The 23,328-nt window shown below is 55.9% G+C and overlaps 1 protein-coding gene across 2 annotated transcripts in view; it reads right to left on the bottom strand.

Moving 5' to 3' along the window:
* Nucleotides 1-23,328, bottom strand: part of NECTIN1 (nectin cell adhesion molecule 1) — a 93,509-nt gene that overhangs the window by 34,764 nt on the left and 35,417 nt on the right. For both annotated transcript variants that reach the window (XM_023208473.3, XM_023208472.3), the window contains exons 2-5: nucleotides 7,798-8,148; nucleotides 6,938-7,240; nucleotides 6,485-6,602; nucleotides 4,485-4,636 (exon numbers count right to left, since the gene is read on the bottom strand). In XM_023208473.3, the coding sequence (XP_023064241.2) occupies nucleotides 4,485-4,636; nucleotides 6,485-6,602; nucleotides 6,938-7,240; nucleotides 7,798-8,148 (924 nt within the window). The remainder of the gene's footprint in view (nucleotides 1-4,484; nucleotides 4,637-6,484; nucleotides 6,603-6,937; nucleotides 7,241-7,797; nucleotides 8,149-23,328) is intronic.

Consider the following 23,328-nt stretch of genomic DNA (forward strand, 5'->3'; position numbering starts at 1 on the left):
TTTTTTTTTTGAGACAGAGTCTCGTTCCATCGCCTGGGCTGGAGTGCAGTGGAGCAATCTCGGCTCACTTCAACCTCTGCCTCCCAGGCTCAAGCAATTCTTGTGCCTCAGCCTCCTGAGTAGCTGGGACTACAGGCATGCACTGCCACACCCGGCTAATATTTTGTAGAGACGGGGCTTCACAGTGTTGGCCAAGCTGGTCTCGAACTCCTGATCTCAAGTGATCTGCCCACCTTGGCCTCCCGAAGTGCTGGGATTACAGGTGTGAGCCACCGCACCTGGCCAACTTTTTTCCCCAAGTTCTAAGGAGGTTTACTCTTTCCTGGGGATCTTTTGGGATCAAATAGAACCCTGGTTATTTTGGCTACTTTAGGGCTGGGCCTGTGTAGCAGCAGCAGAATGGCTGGGATGACCTTCCAGCATCAAAGACTTTCGAGTGAGGATACTGAGCGAGGGAGAGAAGAAAGGAGAAGCGTGGGGACCTAACCCATTTGCAAGCAGAAGGGGTTGTCTGGCGTGGAGTGGAGCGTCCTCCCCTCCCCCTCCCCCTCTCCAGCTGTTACACTCAGCCAGTAGCTCCTGTCTCTGTGCCAGGAGCAGAGCTGCAAGGGCCGCAGCTGGGAGAAGAGAGAAGAGCCAGGCCGCAGGGTCATTTATGTTTGCTGGCAGGGGCCCAGCCAGCCTCCCTCACATCCTCTTACAAAGGGAGCAGCTTGTCCCCATTCCCGAAGGGTTGTAGCTTCTCTTCTGGGGTCCCTGGCTGGTCAGGACAGTGGGGAAGTGGGGACTCTGCATGCCTTTGGGGTCCTGGTTCTCTGAGGTGGGTAGGCTGGTGCTGGGGGCTTTGGATAGATCTGAGGTACAGTGACGTGTTAGGGCTTACAGTCTGGATCTAGGATCTGGAGGTTTGGGGTCAAAGAGAATGTTTGGGTTTGCCTCCAAAACCAATGCCTGGTGCTTCCTCAGGCAGGAAATGCTCTGGCATCAGATTAGGCCCGGAAGCTGCAAGAACTACACTCCCAGCATGCAGTGCAGTCAGCCACAGGGAGAGTGGGGAGGCCTGGGGTCCACCTCTGGGAAGCGCTTTTGTCCATCTGCAGCTGCAGCAGCTGTGCCTCGTGTCAGACCATCAGGCAGGGCCTCGGCAAGCTGGGGGAGAACCGAATCCTCCCAGAGGCACGGATGCAGCTGCCTTCTTAGACCTCCCAACACACTGCCATTCGCCGGCTCAGAGAATGGCACATTGCCACAGCACAGCCACAGGCTCCCACGTGCACACTCAGCATGCAGACGGAGCCTGCTCACACTGGTTCACATTTACACGCCCATACCATGGCTGGACAAGCACACTTGCAGGCTCACACCTGCCTCCCTTCCAGGACACTGGCCTTCAGGGCCCACAACTCTGGGTCTGAAGAACTCCAGGCCTGACGGGCAGGCTGTGATCCTCGCCTGCAAGGGCTGAGCCCGGGCTTCACTGGAAATGTGAGTTGGGACAGACGCCTCGCACCCTGGGATGGGAGTGGGGACGGACATCCCACACCCTGGCAACCTCCCTGCCCTGCTCTTGGGAGTGGCGAGAGGCTGGGTCCCAGCTGGAGAGGCCTGGCCTGTCTCCTCCTGACACCCACAGGGATAGAGCCTGCCTCATTTGCTTTTTTCAGTCTGGTCGAGGCTGCACCCTGGGCCTCTCCCCACCTTGTCATTACCCCAGAGGGAGAAGGGAGGGAGCTTCGTTTTGTCACCACTGGGCCCACCCCATGAAACTGCTCCTCTGTGTAAGAGCCTCTAAAAGGGGCTTCTCTGGGGCCTGAACCCACAGAAGCACACGCAGTTTCTGTCAGGTCCATCTCCTCAGTGCCCCCATCACCACAGCCACAGCCTGGGCCTGTTGTTTCCCACTAGGGACTCACTCATGGTGGCAGCTCCTAACGGGTGTCCTGGTGCCATCCACACAACCCCCTGAATGCTCAGTCTAACCCACACACCTCACCATGGTGCTTCCTGGCTGAGAGCCCTTCAGAGACTCCCTGTGGCCAGCAGAGAGAAGGCCTTGCTTCTTCCTCCCTGCCCACTCTGCTCCCGCCATTTTCCTTCCTACGCTTCCCTGGCCTGGGCGCCCCGCCCTCCAGCCCAGCCTACTCACTCATCTCCCAGCAACCACTCAGTGCTCCCTCCTTGGGGGCCCAGGGCCCCAAGAAGCTGTGCCAAAGCGAGTCTGCGCAGGTGTGCAGTGGCCCGGCACACACGTGTTCTGCACACGCGTGTCCCTTCAGCACACCCCCTGCTGCCCACCTTCTGCCCTGCCCCAGTCACTGCTCACTTCCCTTTCCAGATGCGCCCAGGGCAAAAGCCATGACCCGAACGAATGGCCAGAATGAAAAATTAAATTTCCACTTATCCCTCTCGCTCATGCATCCCCTCTGGACCCGTGGGGCTTAGAGCAAGGGCATGGCTGTGCCCTGCAGGGTGGGCTCCCCAGAGAATGTGGCAGGCACTGGCCGACGTGGGATGGAGGGTAGTGAGGTCAGCTGCTGCTTGAAAATTGCCTGAGAGCAAGAACACACAGCCCTGAGAAGGCTCAGGCCACCTCCCCGAGTCCTCTGGAGGGGCTGAGAGTCCCGTCCGAGGGGGGCCAGCCGCTCAGCTACTGGGCCTATCAATGATTCAGTGAGTGCCATGTGTTCCTGGCTCCTGCCTAACAGGGTTGTCAGCAAGAGCCATGTTGTGTCCCTCTTCCAGCTGGGGCCCTAGGTGGCCCGGCCCTCCTGCCCCCAGCCCACACCCCTCACGTGTTGATAGCCCACCATCAGGGGAAGGTCTCGCCGTGCAGTGAGTACTGCATGATCGTAAGAGGCCTGAGACAAGTGTGGGTATCTCCGCATTAGAGGTTAGGAAGCCGAGGCTCAGAGAGGTGAAGAACTTGCTCAAGGCCACACAGCTAGGAAGAGCCAGTGTGTGAACACTCAGGCCAGGTCTGTGCTGTCCCCCGTGTGACAGTGCCTCCCTGAGGGGTGGTCATGTTCTCTATGGCCTCTCCACATGGAACACAGGCCCTGCCCTTCCCACCTCCCCCTTGACTCCCCCAGTATTTCAGGGCTGGAGCTTGGATAACCCTGAGGCTCCTTTTGGGCTCTATTCGGACTTTCCCCGCTGGGGAGAAGTGTGTGACACCAGCTCCTTCTGCCTACCAACCCGTGGAAACCCCCCAGCTTTCCCCAGGCTCCAACCCTGATGCTCCTCCTCATATGACCGGTCTCAGGGCCGAGGCCAGGGATTGCAGACAACAGCAAGCGGCTCCACACTCCCGCCCCAGGGTGAGAGAGGTGACAGAACGGCTCTGAGGACAGGTAGGCGCAGACCCTGGACAACTTCACATGGCTCTTTCTGCAACTGTGCCCTAAATGTACCCACAAATGAGGTCTCCCACTCCAGAGACACTGGCTCAGAGCTCATGAATTGTCATGGCTTGCCCAAGCTTTGTGGCCGGAGCCCAGGAACTGCCGACCAGTCTTCTGTGTCCCTGAGCACATTACTTCCTATCTCAGTCACAGTGGGACACCACTTACTCTTTTAAGACCCTCTGTCACTTTGTCACCCTGCAGCTAGCTCAGGTCCACTGTAAAAGACACTCCACATGTGAAGTTGTGATGGCAGTTTGTCCCTGTGTGGACCTGTTTTGATGCTTCCATTAATAATAATGATAATGATGGAGGTCAGGGTAATAATCAGGGAGCATTGGCCATTTATTGACAGACTGATCTGTGCTAAGTACTTGACCTACATCACGTAGAATTCTGACAACAGCCCTTCAAGGCACATCACACTGTCCCCGTTTTACAGATGAGGGCCTGTCCAGGGTCACAGCTTTCTGGCATCAAGCCCATGCTCCTTTCATGTCCCAGGTGAAGTCTCTCCTCAGAACATCCTAGCCCTTGTTCTCCCTTTGCCCAGATAGGTAAGTTGACAGAAAGCTGCAGGGAGAGCTCAGTTGCAGGGCACACAAATCACTATGGCTTTGGGCTACATCTTCGCTTTCTCTCCAGTATCCCTGCTTGAGGTAAGCCTCACTTTCTGGCTCACGAAGAGGTCCTCGACCACAGGTGCAGACCTTGGAGGAGATGAGCTCCACCTACAAACCTATCCCCACCACACCGGCATCCCATGGTGGGTGCTGCTGGCAGATCCACGGGCAGGCTCTGTTGGCCCCCAAAACAGCATTGCTGTAAACAGCACTTCCTTCTTCCCTCCCGGAGCCTTCCTCCTGCCCCTCTCTGATTGGGGGTCACTGTGACTGTCTCATTTACGCCCTTAAATGAAAGAAAGAGAAAAGCAAAGCAAAACCAATGGCCAGAGCTCAAGGGAGAACTAGAGAAGCTGGAAAAGGAGATAATCTTCCTACAGTGGCACTGCCCAAAGTTGAGGGATGCAGGTGGCGAAGGAACCGTGGGTGCAGAGAGGCTGGGGAGGATGCAGCTTCCTACCTGTGATATTGACCTCCACCTGGCCTGAGCGTGTGCCGATGGGGTTGGTGGCCTCACAGATGTAGGTCCCTGCCAGGCTATAGCTGATGGGTCCCTTGAAGAAGAGAGTTCTGTTCTGGGCCTCCACACCCTTGGGGAGAGAGCCATTCAGCCTGTGGGAATTGGGAGACACGCGTAGGGTTATGACTCTCCAGCCTCAAGAAGAAGCTGTTCCTGGGTCACCCACTTGGCTCCAGGCCCTCTAGACCTTTTGCTGAGCTTGTGTGGTAGGATCTGTCTTGGAAGGAAGAAAAATAATACTAATAATCTCTTTCACTTAGTAGTTTTATATTATTCAGCTTTTCATATTTGATCATAATATGGGAATACAGGCAGACTAGGTAGGTGCTGGTCCCACTTAACAGATGAAACCTGAGGTTCAAGACCAGGGAACCACAGCTGGCAGGCAGCAGCATGGGAGCTGCAGGTAGCAGCATGGGAGCTCCAGCCAAATCTTGGGACTCCCGGTAAAGTGCTGTTTCTAGCTTCCTATTCACGTCTCATGGTTGTCGGTCCTTGGTTTCCTGGGTAGCTGGTTAATAATACAGATGCCAGTCCGGCGTGGTGGCTCACGTCTGTAATCCCAGCACTTTGGGAGGCCGAGGTGGTGGGCGGATCATGCGGTCAGGAGTTCGAGACCAGCCTGGCCAATATGGTGAAAGCCCGTCTCCACTAAAAGTACAAAAATTAGCTGGGCGTGATGGTGTACACCTGTAGTCCCAGCTACTTGGGAGGGTAAGGCAGAAGAATTGCTTGAACCTGGGAGGTGGAGGTTGCAGTGAGCCAAGATCGCGCCACCATATTCCAGCCTGGGTGACAGAGTGAAACTCCATCTCAAAATAATACTAATACTAATACTACTACTACTACTACTACTACTACTACTACTACTACTAGTAATAATACAGATGCCTTGGTTCTAACCCCAGATCTCCTAAAGTAGAACCACTGGGGCAAAAGGCCTGGGCAAGCCACTCGGGTAATGAGATAGGAAGTATGTTCCATTCCACTACTTTGTGTTTTTGTTGGGAATGTCACAGGACTTTTTCATGTGGAAAGTGACTTGCAGATTTGCCAAGGACAAGGGATCTTCTTCCTTCCTCGTGACCCCCGCGGCCACAAAGCTATTCTGTTGAACCTACCAGTGCCTGGGTCCTCAGAGCTGAACTCGGCCAGCAGGCTCTGCCCACTCACACCTTCAGAAGCACTTTTTACTCCAGGAAGTGGAGGATCATAGGTAGGGCATACCAGTGCCCTCTGCTCCCCAGAAAAAGGGGACAGACTCCTTCTGGGCAGCTGTGTCCTGGCCACCCATATCAACCTTCTCCTTGGTTCCCCACGTTCCTGTCTTTGTGTGTGTTCCAACCAGCTCTTCTCTGGGAAGAGCCTTGGCCCCAGCTGTCTGAGCCGGCTGGAGGGGAGACAGGACCCTTCAAGGTCAAGGCGAAGACCGTGAGGCCAAGAAGGGGATGGCGGGCCGCAGGGCACGTGCTCCATGAGCACAGGTGTTCTGGGCTGGCTGCTGCCTCCTCCCCAAGAATCTGGGGGTGCCAGAGAGAAGGAACAGGAACAAAGAAAGAGCTGAGATGCTCCAGAACACCGGCCTCCCGGGGGACACCTCGATAAAAATAAATACTGGGGGATTGGGGTTGGAGTGACTCAGGCTGAATCACCAAAGGAAAATGACAGAACTCTTTATTAGGAAGAGGGAGGGAAGCAGATCACAAGGGAAACCCCTCTGGCAGAATGGCTTGTTCCACTGACCCGACACTGTCACACATGGACGTAATGTATGTGTGTGTGTTGGTGGTGGGGGTTTCTCTCATGGCCCCGCTTCTCACTGAGCCCAGACCCTAATTTCTTCCCTGTCTAAGGCTCCTGGAGGTAGGGTGGTTGCCCCCCATCACCCGTGGTCCAGCCAGCCGTCTTCCAAGGTGACTGGCCAGCCCTGCAGCACTTACGTGGTCCAGTGGTACTCAGTGGCTGGGGGGTTAGCGTCAGCTTTGCAGGTGAGCTTCACATCCATCCGCTGCAGGTACCAGTTGCCATCAAACCCCTCAATGGTTACCTCGGGCTCATCTGTGGGGCAAGCGATGTTTGAAGAGGGTGAGGTCAGGAGAGCGGGACTTACAACAAGGGAGTTTCAGCCAGGAAGGGATGGAAGGAGCAGTGGCATGGAAACAGCCAGGAGAGAGGGAAGTGTGCGAGGGAGGGTGGCGATCACAGAGCCCTGGAGTGGAAACAGGAGGGGGACGTGGAAGGAGGAGAGAAAATGAACAAAGGGAGGAGATGGGGGAGACAGGAGGGGAGAAGAAAGTACCCCCAGAAAGAGAAAGGGAGGAGAAAGGAGAGGAGGGAGGAGGAGGGACAGTGGCGCCCACCCCGGGAGGCCCCCGGCAGCCAGCCCTGCTCACACTGCACATTGAGAGTGAGGCTTTCCTTGAAGCGGTCCATGTGGTAGTTGACGATGCAGGCCAAGGACTGCTGGTGGGCTTCCCTGCTGGGCACCAGGCGGTAGCGGCTAATGACCGTCACCGTGCCGTTGGGGTTCCGGATCTCTTGATACTCTGCCTCGCCTTTTAGCCGAGTTTCCCAGGATACCACACTGGGAGGCTTCCCATTGGCTGAGGTGCAGGTGGCCACCAGGACCTTGTCATCCTGCCCCTTCTTGGCTCGAAGCACTGCCTGGGTACCCTCTATCCAGTTGGTGGGTTTGGCTGTGAGGAAGCAGAGAGAGTGATGGGACTAGCTCTGTTGACTTGTCCAAGATGCACTGGCCAAAAGTGTGTGGTGTCCGTCCGGCCTTGTCTTCAGGTCCCCTTGGCCATCCCTGCCTCTCAGCTGTGCTGCATCAAAGCCTGTCCCAGAACCTCTTGCAGGAAGTTCATCATGTCTAATGTTATGTCCTCTCTGCCCTACTAGTCATATCCTCGTCATCGAGCTTAGGTCTCCTGGAGTCCCGGCATGTCTAAGGCAAGCAGTGCAGGTGGCTCCTTTCCTTACTGTGGTGTCTGATGCTGCTGCCTGCACAGGGCCTCGTGGGCTTCAACCTGAAGAACGACATTCCCCACTGTCTAGAGCTAAGCCCCTGCCCCTATTCCCTAGTGAATCATGGGGTGGCCTGGCTAGAAGGGACTGGAAGCCTCATGCCTGGAATGATGGGAGCATGCCCACCCAAGGGGGATGTCTGGGGTCATTGAGGCATCCTGAGGATGGCCATGCCCCGAGGTAACAGGCCTCTGGATGAACAGGGAGGGGGCCCAGGGCAGCTTACCCATCACCGTGAGATTGAGCTGGCTTTCCCGATTGCCCGTAGGGAAGGTAGCAAACTCGCAGATGTAGACACCCTCATCCTCCAGCTCCAGGCGGGAGAGGCGGATGGTGCCATCGGTGAAGGAGGGCCGTAGGAATTCCACACGCTCGCGGTAGGGAGCCAGCACGGACACGCCCATGGATGGGTTGTAGATGGCCACGTTCTGCTTGGAGCCATTGGTGGCCTTCTGCCACGTGACCTGGGTGATCTTCACGCTGGGCAGCGGGTTGGTAAAGCTGCAGTGCAGAACCACGTCTGTGCCGATGAAGCCATACATGGAGTCATTCACCTGGACCACCTGGGAGTGGGCGCCTGGCCAGGAGGACGGCAGAAAGTGGTCAGTGTCAGGCGTAGCCTCCCCCCACCCACACAGTTCCCTGTGCTCTGGTCTTGTCTTTTATAGCAGTCATTATTGTTTTTATTCTGATTGTAAAAATATTAATTACTTGTTATAAAAACACTCTAGGCAACACTGAAAAATCATGAGAAGAAAGTGACAACATCCCATGATCCTTCTGCTCAGGATAATCTTGAAGGATCTATCTTCTTTTACTTTATATCTGTGTATATCCACATAACCATCTATCTATTTTAAAAAGTCAGAATCATGCCCCATAAGCTGCTTTTTCCCTTAGTGATGGATTATAAACATCACTCTGTGTTAGTAAACATACGTCTGCACCTTCATTTTTGGTTGCTTTTTGAGCAGAGCCCCAGCCTGGGAGCCATGCACCGGCTGCTTTGCCTTCCTGGGCCTTGGTCTCCTCCTCTGTTAAATGGGGCAGAGAATCCAGTCCTCTCTACCTCACGAGGTTACTGGGGGAACCAAATGGCGTGACGGATGAGAAAGTGCGTCAGAGGCAGAAGGCTCTGGGTGAGCTTGAAGGCCCGCGGTGGCTGTCATCATGGCCACCCTGCTGTCTTCTCCCACACAGCTGAATCCCCATGCCCTGGTGCACTGGCTGGGCCCCCTTACCCAGCTCGGCAGAGGGAAGTGAGCACTGCATAAGGCCAGGCCTCCACTAGCTCCCCATGGCCTTCACAGTGAAGTCTAAATGCCTTCTCCTGGCAAGACTTCCTTGCACCTGCCTCTTGTCCACCTCTCTCCATCAGCCACACTTTCCCACCGTACCAGACTGGGCCCATCCTCAGAACATGCCACATTCCTGGTTTCCTTCCCTCTTCCTCCCAATTCAGCCACAATTTGCCGAGTGACATATTCCAGGATCTAGTGTGAGCATTTGGGTCGTATCAAGGAGCAATTCAGTCCCGGCCTCCACGGAGCACAGAGCCTATCCACCCAATACTCCTAGACTCTTACCCAGGCAGCTCCCTCCACCTAGACGGTCCTTCCCCTTCTCCAACTGTGGACAGCCCCCTGAGGCCACCTCAGGAGACTCCCTGATCTTCCCCACTAGAGCTAACCTGGCCACCTCTAGCTCGGCTCTTTCCTGCCTTGGAAGGTGGTGGTTACACATCTGGCTTCTCTACCAGACTGTGAACTCCTCCAAGGGCAGGGTCTGTCCTTTCCATCTCTGTATCCCCAGTGCCCAGCGCAGCATCTGGCCCATAGTAGATGCTAGTAAATATTTGTTACTACACAAATCGCAATGGAAGTCAAAAGAGCAGACATTTGCAAGAAGGAGGGAGTGAAATTCCCTCCAGTCTCCACATGGGTTGTGTTATCCCCTTTAGAATGTCCTTTGTTTGGGCTTCCTTACCCCTGAACTTGGCTCAGCTCCATTCACGTGGGGCAGCTGTCCCCAGCACTAGGCTGTACCCTCCAGCTCTCTCCTGAGTCCTGCCAACTCCCCACAAGCGGTGTCCTTGCTGTCATTTGTATCCTTCATGTTTTTCATCCTTACTTCACTCACTTTATTGAGCGTCATCAATAGCATCAATAACACCAGGCTCTGTACTAACCTAAGGCAGGGGAAGGGCCTAAATGACCCCCCAAAGGAGTCTGGGATCCAAGAGTGGAAATTTGGGGCTTATGCTCACTCACTTCCTTGGCATGACGGGGACATTGTAGCAGCACAGGCTCCTCTGAGGGCCCCAAAACCCATGGTCAGTGCAGTAAGTTGCTCCCCTCTCTTCTGCTCGAGAGGCCACAGGCCAGGTCTCTAGGTCACTGCAGTATCCCTGGTGCTCAGCATAGAGTAGCTACTCAAGAAGTGCTTGCTGAATAAGTCTATCTTTGGCTTCACCAAGCCAGGCCCTGCCATGTTCTGAAAGTTTCCCTGAGGTTCCCCCTTCTCTGTGCTGATTCACATCCACAGCCCTTCAAGGTCCATCAGGCCTATCCCCAGCCTCGCCCCTCCAGCTGTCCCCTCTGCCAGCCTGTGGGGTGCTTCAGAGCTGATGTTCCCTGGGCAGAGGTCCCGTGGGCTGGGAATACGATGGGAGAAGCATCCAGCCACGAGTTGGGAGGGCTAGGCTGTAGCCTGCCTCTGCCTTTAGCAGGCAGTGGGACCGTGGCCAGTCACTTCCCCTTTCTGAGCCCTGTCTTCCTCCTCTGTAAGGCAGTAGGCTGGCCTCCCAAGTCCCAGTGGTCCTCCTGGCCCTAACTGTCTGATGGCAGCCCAGTGCAGCTGTGGCCCCACTCCAGAAACAGTCCCATGGTGAGGTCAGTGGGCCAGACGGCCCAGCACTCTTGCTGACGGGCTAGCTGGCAAGCAGCTAAGCCCTAGGCCCTCTCCAGCAGGATAACTGGGTGCTCCCCACCCCTCCCCCAGCCTGCTGGAGGCTGCCCAGCGGCTGAGATAATGTGGGCATAATTGGGGAACTTGCGCCACACAAAGCCAGGAACAGGAAAAGCCAGTTGGGAGGGCTTGGGCCCCAGAGAGCGCAGGGAAGGGGTGTGGGTTCCAGGAGCCATTTCGGGATTGGTGCCATACATGGTGGACCGCAAGGGGAAACGGCCCTCTGAGCCCCTGCAATCCTGTCTCCTCTGGTCCCCTGAAGGTGTGGAGGCAGGCAGGGCACAGTCCCTGGGGCACAGGTTGACATTCACTGGCTACATCTTCAGTGGTGACCTCACCCTCAGAGCTGTGTCAATGCCAGGAGGTGAGATGGCTGATAGCGGCCAGGCATGGGGTGGGGAGGGTGCTGCGAGGTGGCCGGGCACCCCAGAGGCCCCCTTACGTCTACCAATCCCTCACCAGGCAGGGGCGGCCCTCCCCAAGCCCATGTCTATGTTGGGGTGGAGGTTGCTTTTTTCCCTCCGCTGTGGCACTCCCAGAAGCAACCACATGGTGGGGAAGTAAAGGACGTCCCTAGCCTCTCTCTTACTAGGCACCAAGTAGGTGCCTCTAGCCCTGGCCCTTTTTGCCCTGGTGATGGGCAGGGTGGGGTGGGGAGAGGAGGATCTCTAAGGAGCAGGTACAGACTCACTTTGGCGTTTGCTTCTTTGCTACATCTGACTGTTAGCAGGGCCAGGGGAGGTGACCTGGGGGGTGAGCATAAGGCAGCTCTTGGAGTAAGGGGCTTGGGGTCATTAAGGTGGGGATTGGATCCCAGAGTTCTGGAATTGGGAGGTGGTGGAAGGTTTGAAAGGCCTAAAAACTCCACTTCCCCACCCAGACTTAGGGTCTGGGAACCTAAGCCTCTCATTAGGGGCTGCCTGCCTTGGTCCAAGGAGTCAGGGTTGGGGAGAAGGACTCTTGTTCTTTAGATTGGGAGGTTTTCAGAGGGGAGCAGAGTCCAGGTGTCTCTCACAGGCGGGGTTAGAATGCCAGAGTCAACAGAGGAGCAGGGATCACCACCAGAAAGAAAGACAAAGAGCTGGATGGGAGCAAGAATCCCGGAACAGGTGGGCCATGAGAAGGCAGGATTGATTAAAGGCAGCCTGCTCCAGGGACAGGCAGAAGAAACAGGGGCTTAAAGACTGCACAGCCCCTCTTCTTGCCTGTCCAAGCTTCTCCAGACACTGCAGCCCTGACAATCTGAAAGCTGAGCTGACGTCTCCCACCTTCTGAAGGCTGTTCCGTCACCACCCTTTCAGGCAGCATGGCGGGGCTGTTAAGAGCCAGGCAGCAGGGGTTTGCATTCCGCCTCTGCCATTGATGGACTGTGCAACCTTGGCCAAACGACTTAACCTCTCTGTAGCTCAGTTTGTACCAAGGTTGCACATCTGCAAAATGGGGATTATAATAGTTAATACCTGCCCTATAAAACTGCTGTAAGGATTAAAAGAGGGAGTCCATGGGAAACTCAGAAAGCAGCACTTAGGACAAATGAAAGGCTCATTAGATGCTAGCTTCCATCATCATCATCACCATCATCTTTCATCTATGAAGCAACAGGCCTCCCTCCCTGGAACTTCATTCAACAAATATTTGCTGAGCACCTACTCCATGCTGGACACTGTAGGGAGTGCTACTAGGCACCGCTCTTCCAGGACGCTCTTGTGACTCTCATCTCTTCCTACTCAGCTGACAGCTCTACTAATACCCCAATAACATATAACACTGACCTGTACCCCTTTATCTTCTACTTCCTGGCATATGTGTCTAGCCTGTCTACTGTCTCCCAACCAATTGTAAGCCCCTGCAGGAGATGAAAGGAGCAGGCCGGGCCTTGGGTTGAGGTGACCATGTCACACCTGACACTGGCAGGGTCAAGGGCTTGGGGAGTTCCCTGCTGACTTTCTCTGATTCCCAAAGCAGTCAGGGCTGGTCCACAGAACACATCCCCTTTTCTTCCTTGCAGGTTCCCTCTTACATGAGAAGCAGAGGCTGGCCCAGATGTGGGAACTGGGTCCACTAAAATGGTAGCATATTGGAGCTTAATGGACCATGCAATCCATCATTTACAACGATTGGAGGGATTAGGTCACCTGCCCAGGGACACAGAAGAGCAGCACCCAGCCCAGTGCTTTCCCACCCTGCCACAAAAACAGACTCTGGCTCAATCTAACTCCCTGGGGCCTCTTTCTGGGTGGTGTCCCTCCTAGAATATAACCTCAGTGACTCCTTTGCCCCTTGTGAGAAATGGCACAAACACCAGCTACAGTACTGGTATGGCCACTGCGTCTGCAGGTCACCTGACTGGGTGTCAGGTGATAGGTCAGAAACAGGGGCTTTGGGGATCCCAGGTGTGTGTGTGTGTGTGTGTGTGTGGTGGGGGGCACCTGCAGGAGGCTACTATGTGCTGAGCAATAAGAGCCAGAGAGGTGGGGAGCGAAGGGCAGAGGCATCCATAGAACCTGTGCCCTCAGCAGAGGGGTTCTTGTATCCCACAGATATCAAAAGAATCAGTCTTTTTTTTTTTTTTTTTTTTCTGACTTCAAGCACTGCCTATATTCTCCCTGACCACCCTATGAGCTCCAGGATCTGGGACCCATGCCCCTGGGGCTTGTTCTCAAGTGCCTCAGTTTCCCCACTACAGCTCAGGTTGGGCAGTTTAGGCTGCCTCGCTTCCCAGAAGTGCTGAGCCAGCATGACGGGCCTCAGGCCGGCCCCCTGAGACGTCACAGACCTGCAAACGCCTGAGCTCAGCAACAAAACACAAAGGCTCCTCAGTTGTGGTGGACAAACCTGCTCCCCAAGGCCCTGCCTGCCGTGGAGCTCATCCGCGGGCCAGTGCCACAGGTTCCCACGCAGCGGGGTGTGGCACACTCCGCTCCCCACATACCCACTTCTAGCAGTTTCTCTTCCTGCCCTTTTAAATCACAGACCCCTCTCTTCCTAGCAAAGCAGGCTGGAACTGGGCTCAGGCGTAGGTGAAAGTGGGTACCTAGGTGAGGCGAGGGGGATTCGGGGCTTCCTGGCATGAACCGCTTATTTTGTACTGGCTGTGCCAGCCCACCCCAGTCCCTCCTTTCCTGAGGCTCTGCCTGGGGTCCTTGAAGTGGCTGGGCAGAGGCGGCCGACCTGGCCTGGAGTAAAGTGGTGGCACGTTGCAGAGAGGGAGTGGGTCTGTGTGCACGTGTGTGTCTAAGGCGGATGCTGGGCTGCCCTATAAGGGCCTCTATGAAATCGATATTCTTCGGGATGCATTTCTAGGGCTGTCCAGGGATGCTCCCACCCCCACCCCAGGAACTGGCAGAAGGGGACAGGATGTCCGGTGAGAAACCGGCTAAGTGGTAAGTGGGAGTGACTCACCCACTGGGAGGGGCAGGGCCTCCATCTGAAACCCTGCTGAGGCAGCACAGTCACCTAAAGGGTACAGGCCCCCTCCTCCCCATGCAGCTGCTTCCCCGAATGTCAACTCCCAGGGCTGGCCAGCTCCATACCTTCTGAAGTCAAGGCCAGCTCCACCTGGGAGAGAGGCCGATGTGGAGGAGCGTGCGATCAGGACACCCACCCCCTTTCTGGGGTCCCCTCCTTTCACAGGTTTTGCCAGTCAGTGTCACCTTGACCCCGGTCATTCTGTCAGCAAAACCCAGAAGGCAGGGCTCTCACTGAGCTTGTCCTGTCTCATTTCCCCATTAGCTCAGGAGATTCACCGGTGCCCAGTCCTGCCTCCAGACTCCCCTCTACACTCAGGATGGGGAGGAGGGCTCAGCAAGGAAGCAGAAGCAGACCCAGCAGACCCAGTTCTTGTCCTGGTGCTCTAGCCACCTTTCTCTGGGGCTGGGCACAGTCTGGACTTGAGTCCGGCCTGGCCTTGCACTGCTGTTAGTCTAGCATCTCTGCGTCCCCTGCTGCCTGCAGTGCAGAGACTGGCTGGTGGGAGGTGCTGATAACATCCCATGAGCCCACAGTCAGGGGCTAACTGCTATCATCCAAGTCAGTGCCTCCGCCTCTCCTTTGGGGTCACCAAAACTGCCGATGTTTTCCTCTTGCTTGATGACCCCCCAACTCCCCACATTGAGCTGTTTAGTGATGGGCTGTGGGGCTGAAGCCTGGCACCTTGGGCGGGTGAGCACAGTGTGTGGGAGAGGAGGGGGCGCGGCAGCCTGGGAAAAGCCCCGAGAAGGAGCCAGCGCAGGAGCCCAGGATGGCAGCAGTGATGGCTGTGCTCTGGCAAGTCCCGCCTCCCTCCAGCAGGACAGGCTGGGGGACAGAGATGAGTCAGGGAGCTGAGTTTTGCCTTCTCCCACCAGGTGGCTGAGGACACCTGGACTCTGTCCTGCAGGCCCGTTTCATGCTGGCTGCCCCATCCCCACGGCCCATCGTGGGGCTGGTCCTAAGCCAGCCTCTGACTCCATTGTGGCACCCCAGGAACACAGAGCCTCTCTCGGCCCTGCCCGCCTCTAGCCTTCAAGGCGTCCTCTTGGACCATTCTCCTGTACCTGCCACCTTTGCTCTGCTCACCTGGACGTTGGGAGAGGTGGGCTCTGGTCCCCACTACTTGGCCACTGTTTTTCTATATGGCCTTGCATAGGGTAGTTTCCTTTGCTGTAAAATGGGAGTATTGGCTCTGATTACCTCAGGGGACTGCACTTTGGACATGACCTGTCCAGCTCTCTCTGACCCAGCTGTGCCTTTGCCTTGGATCAACTTCTGGAGACCTATTTACCAAGTGGCTGCTCTGCCTCTATACACTGCCCAGCTCTTTCAGGAAGACCTCCCAGGTTAAGTGGAATGCCAGGAAAATCCAGGCCACAGCATGGCAAAGCTGGAGCACACAGGAGCTCTCCGACAGTCAAGTAATCACCAAGTCTTACTGATGCCAGCTCCTCAACAGCTTTTGAATTCTTCTTGATTTTCCAGCCCCACTGGTCTCGATTCAGACTTCCTAAGCCCCCTCCCGCTAGTGCATACTTCCCTCCACCTCACCTCTGGCAGTCTCCCTTTCTTATTGTCACAATATTCCTGGGCTGGGACTTTGCACTAGCCCTTCCCTTTGAACCTTAGCACCTGCCATCTCATGCCTCCCTCCATTTCCCAAGCCTTGCCCCTTGTCCAGGCCAACATCATCCCTTCTCTAGTCCACTGTTGCATCACGCTAAGTCTACAGTCTCCTGCCGCCAGCTGTGCCCTGTAAGTCCTTCACTCAGCTGCCAGAGGGATCTCTGTAAAATGTAAATCAGTTACTACTTCAGACCCTCCCATGGTATCCTGCAGCCCTCAGGATGAAGGTTTTCTGGGCTCTAGACCCTATCATGGGCATCCCCATCCTTCAGCCACTTCCTCTCCCAACTTTCTCTCTCTTCCTTGCCACACTGAACAATCCTGTTGGTTCAGGTTGCTGCCTCGGCTAAAACTGCACCACTTCCCCGTTACCTGCGCAAGTCCTTTTCATTCCTCCCTGAATCGCCTTAGAGTTGACTTTCAAGGGGGAGGCTTCCCAGAGCCCTCCTCTTCCTACCATCATGGATTGGGTGTTCCTGCACCCCCAGGGTCCCAGTATCTCGGCGTGCACCTGTCACAGCGTTTCTCCTACTGAGTCTGGAAAAGGCCAGGACTTTAATCAACCCAGTGCCTGGCACATGGGAAACACAGGGGGCTCAAGTGGCAGGTGGAAAAGGCTGTGAGCAGCTGGGGGCCTGAGCCAGGGTTAGCCATTTCTCAGGGCTGACTGCAGCTTCCTGGAAACTGTACATTATGCAAAAGGCAGGAATGGAAAGTGAAGCCTCACACCTGCATGGAAGGGAAGCAGGTCAGGGTCTGAATCTTCTCCTTCCTTGACTGAAAGCAGGAAGCCATGTCCCAACAGGGGGAAGGTTGGCCCAATCCCTTGCCCACCTCCAACCCCATGTCTTCTGCTTGCTTCCCTGAGACATTTCTCAATTCCTTTCCTCTCTCCTCTGCCCCACTTCCCAGCACCTAGGCCCTCTTCCTTCCTCATTCCAGACCATAAGGTGACAAACATTTTTCTCACCCAAGCAAACTACATCCCCGACGCCCTGCTCTGGAGATCTTAGCCTTGTTTGTGTCTGCACTCCCCGGTTCATCACCCCTCCCACCACTGCTGGGGCTTCTGCTGTCCCAGCCGTTCATGGTCTGGCCAACCTGGAACCCCCTGGCTCTGAGGCCAAGATTCAGGCAGGTTCCATTGTCTGTCGCTGATGCCAACCCTCTCCACCCCAGCTGCGGCAAACGACACTGTCTCGTAGCAGACACGGCAGCCTGGATTTCCCTCGGCAAGTGTGCATTTTTAATGACACATTTTGGGGAGTGTAGGCAGCAGCCTCTTTGGAAGGCTAGTGTGGGGGTGGGAGAGGCGGGGGGCTGCCGAGAAAGCAGAGGGAGAATTCCCCAGGCTTCCCCGGAGAATCTTTTTAAAAGCTCAGTATTGACATCTGCATTGTCTCAGCCCTGCAGGCTTCATGCTGATGTTCAACACCTGTTTGGAAGCAGAGGGTTCTCGATCTGCCTCATCCCAGGAGGGGCCTGTGGGGCCACCCCAGTGCCCAACCCTCCCGATGCCCTGTCCAGCTATGGGCAGCTGCCTGCTCGGATGGCTGTGGGGGTGAGCGGAAGGCAGTGGGGGAAGGTGTACAATGCCTACCCGCAGGGAACGTTCATTCTAATAGGGATGGGGTGGGAGCTCTGGGGTTGTGTAGAAGGCCCAACAGAGGCGAGATGAAGAGAAACCTGGGTGGGGTGGGGGTGTAGAAAGTAATCTGTGAGCTCTGACTTTGAATTCAGATAGACCTGGGTTTGTGTCTGCTGCATTTTAGCTGGTTGACTTCGAGAAAGGTGCATTAATGTCTCCATGCCTCAGTTTCCTCATGTATAAAATGGGGCCAATAATAGCACTATCTCCTAGGGCTGATTTGAGGATCCAATGAAATAATTCAGTTATGCTCTTGGCATAGTGCTTGGCCCATAGCTATGCTATACAAGCAGTTGTATTATTCGCTAGGAGAAAGAACCTACCTAGAAATCACATGCGCTGGTTCCCTGATTCCCATCCCGGCTCTAAGCCCACCCTGTGATCCCGAGCAGGCCCCTGCAGTGATGAGGCTACTCCCCCAGGGCACGAATGACCTCTGCACTAATGACAGTTTGGAGGGGAGACTGTCCTGTCGTGGGGGCTGTCCTGTGTGTTGCAGAAGTTTAGCAAGATCTCTGGCCTCTACCCAAGTGCACCCCCTCCACTTGTGATGACAAAATAACCACAGACATTGCTGCATCTCCCATGGCAGGCAAAATCGTCCCCAGGTAGGACCACTGGCCTAGAGGAAGGGAGTAAAGCTCAGGCAGGGATGCTGGAGCTCACGATGGACATGCAGGGCTGGCTGTGGCAAGCTGGTGCAGAGACAGTGGGAAACATAGTTGGGGGGCACTTTGGTGGGGAATTGTCCTTGTTTGTCCAGGGACGGAGGGTCCAGAGGTGGCTGGGAACAGGCGTGGAGGTCTTCCTGTCTGTAGAGCCTGGGCTGTGTAGGAAGGGAGTTGTGTTTGGGGGAGACAGGTAGAGAGAACAGGGCCCTCTGGGGAGCTGGTTGTCAGAATATGGGTTACAGAGTGGAATGCATGTCCTCAGAGGATGCAAGAGGGTAGACAGGGGCAGCGAGGGGAGGGACACAGGGGACATGCGGTGGGTGTTGTGAGCACCTTTAGACAGGGAGGGGAGGGAGGCTACCAAGGTAGGGGCTGGGCTGGGTTTCTAAGAGCCGAAACAAAGTCAGGCAGCGTCTTCCTTCGGCTGGTAAAATGCTATCATTTTGGAAGGATTTTCACCTCATTTGGTTCCTGCTTAAGTGAAATCCACAACATGTGTTCTGTGCATTAGTGGAGTGTTTGTGCTTAATTAGTGGCAAATTCTTTCATATTAAAGTCATTAAGTTTTGCCGTTTGCGCTCCTCACCCTGGGCCTGGTTCTCCTGGCTTTTCTTTGAACACAGGAGGGCCTGATTGCAGACTTGCATGTGGTTCCAGCCTCGCAGCCTCAGGAGCAGCACACACATGTGCACGCACACCTTCCCTGTGGCATTCGGACCCTACAGCACCAGCCCTTGAGCCCGTCCCACCCAGGGCTGGCACCTGGCACTCCCAGCACTTCCATCCATGCCCCAGGCACCTCCTGCTCCCAGACAAGGCTTTGGAGTCAGAATTCTGCCTGCCCAGAGGCACTCTGCTGTGGGAGGGAGCTGCAAAGTGAGGGACTATTGGTTCAGGCTTCAGGGTGTGGGTGGGGCCCTGCTGCTGAAGGGGCAATGAGGAGAAGGCAACCTGACTGTTCAGAAGGTTGGCCCCGCACATTCCAACCAGGCAGCGGGACTAGGAGCTCTGTGCACACTGCCAGAGCAGCAGGTGGGGGACCACTGGAGTGACTTTGGGACGGAGGGCTCTCGACCCCATCCCCTCAAGAAGGCCTTGGTCTCACCAATCCCCACTGCAGTGACCCCTGAGATAATACTTTGTAGCCACAGCACAGTGGTGACCTTGAACTCTTGGACAGTGAGTGGGGAATCAGTGACCAGAGCCCCAGAGCAATGTCTTCCCTCCATCTGCTTCCAAAGCAGCTTGGGAAGAAGGAAGGATCTGCATAGGCACCAAACCCGCTATTTCATTTCTGGGCAGAACTCACCGGTCTGGACCCAATGAGCGATACTGTGCTCAAATTGCACACAAGGTCTGGGTTAGACGTAACATTCTCAGGTGGGGCTGGGCCTTCTGCTGAACCTTCCCTGTACGAGTGATACGAGAACTGCACCAGGCCTTGGCACAAGGTACTCAGGGCCTCTTCTGTACCCGGACTTAGGCGGTGCCAGGAAAGGGAGCTGTGATGCTGGAGGAGACAGCGGGAGCTCCTCTCCTCACAGCCCCTCCTTGGTGAAACCTCACCCTGCAGTGTCTCAGGTGGCACAACCATGGACTGAGACTCCAGCAGGCCAGCCTCTCTTTCCATGTCTCCCAGCTCAGGGCTGTCTCCATCCAAAAAAAAAAAAAAAAAAAAAAAAAAAACCCAACAAACCCTTCCTTGCTTCCTTGCTGCCCTATGAGCTCTGCTCCTGGATCAGGGACCTCAGAGCCGGGGCGTAGCAGTCTTTATCTGATGCAGTTCAATGATCAGGGTCTGGGGCCAGAAAAAAAGGGGGGATGGGAAACGGAACTGGCAAAGGCTTAAAGTCGAGTTTTCTCTTGACTTCTTCAGCTAGTGTGGCCCCAGGAACCCCCAACAAAGGGTCTCCAGCAGGACTGCTGGAGGTGGGCCAGGAGGGCGGGTCCCCCAGGAACCAGCAGATCAGGGCCTCAGGACTGCTGGGGTAAGAGGAGGCAAAACCCCTGGTCCTGTGTTCCCTCGGCGGATGAGAGGACCCAAACCCCACAGAGGGGAGACCAGCCCATGCCCAGATGTTCAGGCTTATGTCTGAGTAGCATCTGGGTGGGGCCTGGGGTGGGGAGGGGCCACATCACAGGATGCAACAGAGGTGGGGGAACTCGGGGACTGGGGCAGGGATTCTGAGTGGCCCTTTCATCATTGCAGAAGCCACTCACTTTTCACGCCACCCCCCACCTCAACCTACTTTCAGGCTCAGCTACCACCCCAACCCCGATTCTCTCCCCTGGCCCAGGGTCCTGTGAAAATGAGCAGTTATCCTCCAAACATAAGCAATGACCTTTTGTTCAGCTAGCGCTGGGCCTCCCAAACTCATCCACCCTCTCTGAGGACACCAGCCTGAGCTGGAATACCCCAACTCAATGTACTTGCCCCAGTGTTAACCACTGAAACCATTCCCCTCAACCACCCACAGAAATCCCAAGAGTAGCCCCCGCCCAGGTCTCAACATCAGTGCCAACCTAGACCACAACACAAACCCGGGTCATGACCCCAACCCGAGTGTTAACCTCTTCCCGGTTTAACCACAGAACGAAGCAAACTCCAAGCATGGCCCTCAGTGCAGCAGCAGGCCTGAGCTCAGCTCCTCTGGAGCTCCAGGTCTAAACCCAGCCCCAGCTGGGGGTCACCCCGGAGGGCAGGCAGCCACGGCCCACAGTTTTCTTTCCACCTGACAGTCTCCCATCTTGGGTGGGCAGAGAAAGTGGGGTCTTCAAAAAGTCATGACATGGGGTTTTTGGGAGAGGCCAGCTGAGCTGAAGGCTGCCCTGTGGGTGGTCTGCCTGCAGGGGGCACGGTGCTGTCTGCTCTCTGCCTTGCTCTCACCCCGCCACAGCAGGGCCTGTGGGCACATCCAGGTCCCCGGGCTGTCCCTTTCCCCAGTGCCCAGAAGGCTGAAAGGTGGGAAGGCAGAGGCTTCCTTGTTTTTCTTGGTGCTAATGTCAGCCTTGGCACTTAACTAGCAGTAGAAGCTATGAACAAGTCTCCTAACTTTCCCGAAACCCAGCCTTTTCACCTGTAAATGGGCCAAAGCACATCCACCCCATTTGGTTGGAGGGAGAACTCCTGTATAAAATGACCTCCCCAGTCCCAGGAGTCTTCTGGGAGCCCTCCTGCCTGGCCTGCCCCGCTCCCAGCTCCCGGCTGTCATCCTCCCTTCCTCCCTCTTTCTCCGCAGCACTGAAATCATCACTTGGCAAAATGCTGAGGGGAGCACATCCCTCTGCCGCCACGGCCTGTCTTCTTCCTGCCCCGCCAGGCAGGGGCATGTGGGGTGAGGGGCCTGAGAGGCAGAAGGTAGAAGCCCTGAGCTTGGCCACATGTCCCCAGCTCCACCTGCTCCCTCCCAGCATCCCCAGTGGTGTCAGAGTTTCGAGAGTGGGGTCTTTCCCATCCTTCCCCCCCGACCATCCCTCTGCCCAACACGAATCTATCAGGAGCCTCGCCCAGCCCCGCTTCCAGCTCAGACTTGTCGGGGTTTCAGGAGTCACTGGGTAGGGGCTGGCGTGCCAGGGCCTGCTCCGCATCCTGCCTCACGGAGGAGCCAGCACGTAGGCTTGGGGCTCGCGCCCAGCTGCGGATGCAGCTCAGCCTCGGTGGCCACCTGCTTCCCTTCCCTTCCCTCCTTCCATTCCCATGCCCTCTTGGCTCTGCGCAGAGAGGCCCCTGAAAGCCCAGGAGTGACTTGGGGCAGTGATGTGTGTGTGTGTGTGTGTGTGTGTGTGTGTGTGTGTGTGTGTGTGTGGGTGGCGGGGTTGGGAAGTGGATCCCATGTTTGCCACATCTGGGAAGAGTGCTGCCTGCCTCCTTCAGCCACCCCAAGGTTGGGCCCATCCCCCTTAGCAGCAGCAGAAGCTGGGGCTCAAGTGCTCCCCTCCTTCCCTCCCTGGGGGAAAAAGTACAAAAGGGTCAGGTTCCCTGCCAGGACCCTCCCAAAGGATGGCAAAAACAGTTAACACACGTGCACTGCTCATGTGCGCCAGGCCGGGGGCTGAGTATTTACATACATTAATTCACTTAATCCTTACAACACCCCAGGAGCGAGATTGTCCCCGTCTTAGAGATGAGGAAACTCAGGGAGGTCAAGTCATCTGTCCACGGTCACACAGTCTGCAAGGCTGATTCTGATCGGGGCAGTCTGTCTCTACAGGTGATGTTCTTCACCACACTCGTGGCTCCACGGCCTCCTTTTCTCCCCTTCCTGGGGAAAAGAGTGGCCAGCACCCTCTGAACCAGACCTGGGTGAGCAGCCCCTGCCTGCTGGCAGTGCTGGCCTGAGGCTGACGATGGGGCTGCTGGGAGCTCCTTGTAGAGAGGGCAGGCACCATCCCCCCGCCCCTGCCTCTCCTCCTTCGCTCTGGGGGAGGCTGAGCTGACACCTTCACCCCAGGACTACAGGGGCTAGCAATCCCGGCAGCCCAGCACAAGGATATGACTGAAGACTCCAGACATGAGAAGCCCCCATTCTTCCCCTGTTTCCCTTCCCTCCTCGTCCCAGAGCTCAGACACTTGACTTCCAGTCCAAACCCTGCCACTCTTGGGGTGTGTATCTCTCTGTCTGCCCCTCAGCTCCTCCACCTGTGAAACCTGGAGGTGGCACCTGCACCCATTGCCTCCCGGGGCTGTGGGGTGGTGAGGGCCAAGGGAAAAAGGAATGCTGAGCACCTCTGAAAACTAAAGGGTGAATGACAGTCTGCATGTATCAAGTACCTGTGACGTCATCCATTTACATGTAAAATCTCATTTAATCTTCACAACTACCCCAGGTAGGGAGTCCCCTCAGTCTCAGGCCAAGAGAGGAGAATGACTGCCAAGCTCTGTCCTTTCCCAAGGCCCAGGAATGGAAGGTGCTGTTATTCTTTTCCTCCTTCTTCACTCAGCCCCTCCCACTCTGGGCCATGACCACCACGAAGCCCAGGAGGTGGCAGCAGGTGCCTGTGAAGAGTCAGCAGAGGCTCCTCACACCCCTCCCTGAGTTGGGGCACTGGGGTCCTGGGAGGCCCAGCTCAGCCTCCAAGAGAAGTGGGGGGCTCTGACATACCTCTAATGTTGGACGGTGAAGCCAGGTTTCCCCAGCCGAGGCTGCTGGGATAGCACACCAAATTAGCTTAATGAGTGAGGCCCAGCTTTAATAGGTGCCCTCCGTGTTGCAGCGCCGACTCCTGCTTTCATTTTTAATGCTGGGAAAGGGTGGGTTTTCTTTTTCTCTCTCCCCCGTGCATTTTCACCCTGGCTAATGACTCCTCACTCAGGCCCCTACCACTGCTAATTAGATTTAATTACTGGGGTAATGAATGATTTGATTGGAAAACT

This window comes from Piliocolobus tephrosceles, chromosome 13 (assembly GCF_002776525.5).
Source record: "Piliocolobus tephrosceles isolate RC106 chromosome 13, ASM277652v3, whole genome shotgun sequence".
Classification (NCBI taxonomy): domain Eukaryota; kingdom Metazoa; phylum Chordata; class Mammalia; order Primates; family Cercopithecidae; genus Piliocolobus; species Piliocolobus tephrosceles.